The sequence below is a fragment of the Hyaena hyaena genome, unplaced genomic scaffold (genome assembly GCF_003009895.1).
Source record: "Hyaena hyaena isolate Hyena2069 unplaced genomic scaffold, ASM300989v1 scaffold_228, whole genome shotgun sequence".
Lineage (NCBI taxonomy): Eukaryota > Metazoa > Chordata > Mammalia > Carnivora > Hyaenidae > Hyaena > Hyaena hyaena.
In genome coordinates, this window is record NW_024080860.1 from 639,485 (window position 1) to 645,190 (window position 5,706).

The 5,706-nt window shown below is 48.8% G+C and overlaps 1 protein-coding gene across 1 annotated transcript; it reads right to left on the reverse strand.

The window, feature by feature from the left end:
- Positions 1 to 1,214: 1,214 nt before the first annotated feature.
- On the reverse strand, positions 1,215 to 5,380 carry CCL26 (C-C motif chemokine ligand 26). The gene is made up of 3 exons (XM_039243560.1): positions 5,164 to 5,380; positions 4,961 to 5,075; positions 1,215 to 1,427 (listed from the first exon to the last, which is right to left on the reverse strand). The coding sequence occupies exons 1-3, from the start codon at positions 5,234 to 5,236 to the stop codon at positions 1,331 to 1,333; spliced, it is 285 nt and encodes a 94-aa protein (XP_039099491.1). The 5' UTR covers positions 5,237 to 5,380; the 3' UTR covers positions 1,215 to 1,330.
- Between the last annotated feature and the right edge of the window lie 326 nt (positions 5,381 to 5,706).

A 5,706-nucleotide genomic window follows, 5' to 3' on the forward strand; every position in this document is an offset into this window, starting at 1 on the left:
ACTTCAAGCTTCCCTCTACTGCAGACAATGAGAAGCCACAGCCAATGAGAAGCCACAGCCACTTCTAGTTCTCCTTTTCCTCCAATGAGCTTTTTTGTTTCAAACAACCCTTAGAACTGCCTCCTTTACTCTTTAGAAGGTTGAACTCCTTCTTTGTTTTCCAGACTTGCCCGTGGTTCTCCGTAGTTTGCAATTTCTCTACTATTTTAGAATCAACTCAATTGATGCTCCATAAACTTTGTGGTTTAGATTTTTAAAATTTTTATTTTCAGAGAGAGAGAGCTGCATGAAACCGGGGGCGGGGGGAGGGTGGTAGGGGGGAAGGCAGAGGAGAGAGAGAGAATTTTTTTTAAATGTTCTACTTTATTTTTGAGAGAGAGTGCAAGCAAGGGAGGGACAGAGGGAGAGAAGGGGACAGTAGATCCGAAGTGGGCTCTGCCGACAGCACAGAGCCTGATACAGGGCTTGAACTCTCGAACCACAGGGTCATTACCTGAACCAGAGTTTGATGCTCAACTGACTGAGCCGCCCAGGTGATGAGAGAGAGAGAGAGAGAGAATCTTAAAGTCTTTTTTTTTTTCTTAATATTTTTTATTTATTTCTAGGAGAGAGAGAGAGAGAGACAGCTGAGCAGGGGAGGGTCAGAGAGAGAGGGAGAGAATCTTAAAGTCTTAAGCAGGCTCTACACTGAGCCCCTGACATAGTTCTCAATCATGTGACCCTAGGGTCATGACCTGAGTCCAAACTAAGAGTTGGACACCACCCAGGCGCCTCTGTTGTTTAATTTCTAAGGTTGACAGTAGATAGACAATATTTATGTTTATTGACTGACACCTTATGAGCAAACACTGCCAAACATGGAGGCATTTCATTTACGCAGCACCAACAGGCCATGGGGGGTTGCACGGAACTTCATTTTCCAAATAACATAAACTTACCTCTCTAAATAACGTGAAAACACTTAATAGGCATTTTGCCAAAACATATTAAACTTCCCCTCGGTTTCTCTCTCTCTCTTTCTTTCTTTCGTCCTTTCTTTCTTTGCACAGAAACATAAGGAAGAATTCCATACCAGTGTAGTGTCGGTGCAGGGGATGGGGGGACCTGCCAGGCAATCAGCCAAAAATACTGACTCTGTTTCTTTTCTTCGAAGAAGACTCAGGTTTTACTGAATAAGAATGTTTAGGAGTACATCAAATCTTAATGCAGCCATCTTTATTAAAACCTCTCCTCCTCCTTCTCAGGCCCACGAAGACAATCTCCAGGCTCCACCAAGGACCCCAATCTCAAGAGCGGGGTCCAGGCATCGTGGGGCTCAAGATTCAACAGGTCACTGTTGCTCCTGTGCTCTGAGTAAAGAAATGTATCTTTGCACCCATTTTTCCTTTGGGTGCGCACAGACTTTATGGCCTTTTTTGGTGGTGAATCTGTAGAAAAGAGAAGCTGACGTTCAATACTGAGAACTATTCCCTCCCAAAGCTATGGAACGGGAGGGTCAGCCACTTGACTTTCTTTGGCCCTGCTGCACGTGTTACACTGTTTCTGCTCTCTCTTCTGGTCCTTCTCTCCCCTCGGCCTTGTTTTCTACTGGAGACATGGCCTCCAGGCCCACCTTCCCCAGGAAATCATTCCCAACAGCCCTAGTCCGAAGCATGTAACCTGTACCGGACCTCTTAATTCTTCTGTTTTTTTTTTTTTTTTAATGTTTTTATTTATTTCTAGGAGAGAGAGAGAGACAGCGTGAGCAGGGGAGGGTCAGAGAGAGAGGGAGTCACAGACTGAAACAGGTTCCAGGCTCTGAGCTGGCAGTCAGCACAGAGCCCGACGCGGGCCTCGAACCCACGAACAGCGAGATCACGACCCAAGCGAAAGTCGGACGCTTAACCGACTAAGCCACCCAGGCACCCCTTAATTCTTCTGTTTTAATGGAAGTTGAGACATAATTGACACACCATGCAATTCACTCATGCAAGTTAGGGGTGCCTGGGGGGCTCAGTCGGTTGAGCACCCGACTTCGACTCAGGTCATCGTCTCACAGTTTGTGCGTTCGAGCCCCACGTCGGGCTCTGGGCTGACGGCTCAGAGCCTGGAGCCTGCTTCGGATTCTGTGTCTCCTTCTCTCCTGCCTGTACCCCGCTCACGCTCTGTCTGTCTCTCTCTCTCAAAAATAAAACATTTAAAAAGATTTTAAAAACAAAGCATATAACTATAATTCACTGGTTTTTAGTAGATCCACGGATGATGCAAACGTTACCACCACCCAGTTTAGAACCTTTGCCTCAACCTCCCATGAGGAACCTCGTATGCATCATGCTGCTTAATTCTTCTTTTTTATTTCAGTCCTTATTATTTTTAATTCATGGAATTCTAGCACATCAGATCTTCAGGCAAAAACAGGAGATAAAAGCCTGTCATGCTGCTTAATTCTTAACCACATTATCCTGAGTTGTTTGCCGTGGCCGCTTATACAAGATTCCCGCTTTCCTCACAACGCATGCACTCGTGGAGAGTGTGTGGGGGGGTGTCCTGGTGATATCCCTGAATGTCCTCCAGCCTTCTGTCCCCTGAGACCACTCGTAGGGTGATGAGGACTGAGGTCAGGGGTGCTCTGGCCTGGAGCAACTTGCAGGTCACCGCAGTATGTACAGGGTCTAGGGCAGGCCCTAACACACACAGGGAAGTAGAGCCCAAAGGGGGAGGGGTGAATAAGGGAGAGGCAGGGCTCTGTGAACCTTTGAAAGCACAGCTGCAAATTTCTCTGACATCACTCGCACTGGAAGAAACTTAGGTCAACCTTAAGGACTCATCGATCGGTAGCAGATTGTGGAAGAGGTGACCTCACAGGCAAAGTCATAGAAGGTTACGGAGTTTCTGCGGAGTTCATGGGGACACCTATGCTGGAGCTTAGGACCACCTTGTTTGTTTGTTTGTTTTCCTTTTAGTGTTTATTTAGTTTTGAGAGAGAGACAGACAGACAGAACACGAGTGGGGGAGGGGCAGAGAGACAAGAAGGTACAGAATCCGAAGCAGGCTAGAGGCTGTCAGCACACAGCCTGATGCGGGGCTCGAACCCACAAACTGTGAGGTCATGAGCGGAAGCCTGACACTCAACCGACTGAGCCACCCGGGAGCGCCTCCCTTCCCCGTTCTTCCCTGTCTCAAAACAATGACATTCAGGTCTGTCTCTGGAGCCCCTTGTCTCCCCTTCTGCGCCTTTCTCTCTCTGACATTCAGGAACTCCACGTCCTTGGGAGCAGTGACCGGTGCCTCCTGTGTATTTACACTTAAATATTGTAATATTTATATATTACGTGATATATAAGAGTTTGCATTTGCTGACCATTGACTCTGTAGGCACAGTACCAAATGCTCTGCGATAACCTCACTGAGTCCTGCCAGGGGCCCTGTGAGCCCTGTGCTCTCTCTCCTGCTACTGGCAAGCCTGGCATGGTTTGGCTCCTATCTACCTGTCTCCTTGTCCACACGTTCCTCCCGCCCGGCTGCTGCTCTGCTCTCCGCCTGGCATATCCCTCTTCCAGCCTCCCCTTGTCACCGGGGCCCCTCCCACATATCCTGGGGGGGGGGTCTCAGTGTCTATGTCATGTCCCCTGGGAGACCTCCACACCAAGTCAGGTTCTCGCGTGACTATGAAGAAAGGCGACAGAAGAGGCTGCCCCCAAACCTGCCACTTTGAGGATAAATTTGAGCAAAAGATACTTAAAAACAAAACAAATCCCGGCAGGTGCAAGAAGGGTGTTCCGACCTCCTCTTTCCCCCCCTCCCTGAAAGCGGGAGATGGAATTCCCACGTGAAAAAAATGCCCTTCCTGTGCGAGGCGGAAAGAAATATTCCTATCCCCAGAGACAGGAAGTCAAGGCCAAGAGAATTCTTTACAAACAGACTTTGTGAAGGTGGCTCTGACCATCCTGCAGAGCCCCGGATTTTAGTCACATTTCCACAGTTGATGCTCTTTGTTCAAGCTAGCATCAGAGCATCTGGGTTTTGGCCCCTTCTTTGGGCCTTTGCTTTCCTATGGGGGCTCCCATGTGCCCGTAAACATTGTGGGGGTTTCTTGGCTCTTAACCTGTCTTGTGTCAATTTCCTTCTCAGGCTCAGCCAGAGCCCCTAAGAGGGTAGAGACAAAGTTTTGCCTCCCCTGCAATGACGAATACCCTCCTGCTCTCTCTCTTCAGCACGGTCATGATTATCTATTTTGTGCAAACACCTGGTAACACTCTTTTCTTATACTAGATGTAAGGTCTATAAGGGCTATTTGTTTTCTTCTTAAAAATTTTAGTGTTTATTTATTTTTGAAGGAGAGAGAGAGAGAGACAGAGCGCAAACAGGGGAGGGACAGAGAGAGAGACACAGAATTCGAAGCAGGCTGCAGGCTCTGAGCTGTTAGCATACAGCTCGATGCGGGGCTCGAACCCATGAACTGTGAGATCATGACTTGAGCCAAAGTCGGACACTTAAGCGACTGAGCCACCCAGGTGGCCCCTCTCTTTTTAACAATTTTTTATTAAGTTTATTTATTTGTTTTTGAGAGAGAGAAAGAGAGACAGAGAGAGCAAGCGGGGAAGGGGCAGAGAGAGAGGGAGAGAGAGATTCCCAAGCAGGCTCCACACTGTCAGCACAGAGCCCAATCCAGACTCAAACTCACAAGCTGTGAGATCATGACTTGAGTGGAAACCAAGAGTCAGACACTTAACCAATGGAGCCACCTAGGCGCCCCTGTTCTCTCTTTTATACCCAGCACTTAGCACATTGCTTGGCACATGGCTGGCACTTGGGAAACCAAGGCTCAAGGGTCACACTTGTTAGCGGTGGACCCAGGGTGATGACCCAAGTTATGAGGTTCCTATCCTGAGACTCATCCTGGCATTGTGGGGGTCTGCCTGGCACCCATGCAATCACGTGGCCGGGAGGACCCTTGAAAGCCCAAACAAGAAATACTCACATCACGGCCGGCCGGGAGCAGCTGTTCCTGGTGAATTTATAGGAATGCACCCACTTCCAAGGAAGGACCTTGTAACTATATTGGAAGCAGCAGAACTTGGCCACATCACTGCCACCTAAAAGACAGAGAGAGGAAGGAGCTTGGAGGTGGCCCTGTGCTTTTCCTCCCAGCCTGCACGAGAAGGGAGTGGGACAGCAGCATACGTATGGCGACTCCGAGCTGGACACTCAGGATGAAGATCAGGAGAACAAGAAAGCCAACAGAAAGGCTCTTCATGGTGCTATGAGCTGGCCCTTCACAGCGTCCTCTGAGGTTCCCCTGACTCCACCGGACCCCTTTTTTACAGGGCTGAGTCGTCCCTGAAGAGAATTCCAGAGAATTTTATGGTTGAAGCAAAAACAGCTCTTTTGGCCCTATCATGTAGGCACAACTTGTCACCAGAGAAAGGAGACTGGGACGAGAGGGAAGGTCCTCCGAGGGAAGGGGAGGAGCCAGCACCCCATTGGGAGTTTCTGCCCCCCCCCACACACCCTGCGCTCCTGTCCCAGTCCATGCTTTGCCGTTTGAGAAACAAAAGCAGAGGAAATGAAATAATAATTCTCGAGAACCGACTTAAATTACCTTAGAACACAATTGATGTTCTGGGTTGACTTCTGGCTCTTGACCAAAGCTCCCTTCACTTCCTAAACACTGCTTATCTCTTGGTGAAATACAATGTCAGGACAGGAGCACAGAGCAGCCCAGTC

Bases quoted from the DNA above. Each gene is read 5' to 3' on its own strand.
- CCL26 (XM_039243560.1), bottom strand. From the start codon at position 5,236: ATGAAGAGCCTTTCTGTTGGCTTTCTTGTTCTCCTGATCTTCATCCTG. The intron at 5,076-5,163 runs GTATGCTGCTGT...TCTGTCTTTTAG, and splicing joins CCAGCTCGGAGTCGCCATAC to GTGGCAGTGATGTGGCCAAG. The intron at 1,428-4,960 runs GTGAGTATTTCT...TCTTTTCTACAG, and splicing joins TGCTCCCGGCCGGCCGTGAT to ATTCACCACCAAAAAAGGCC.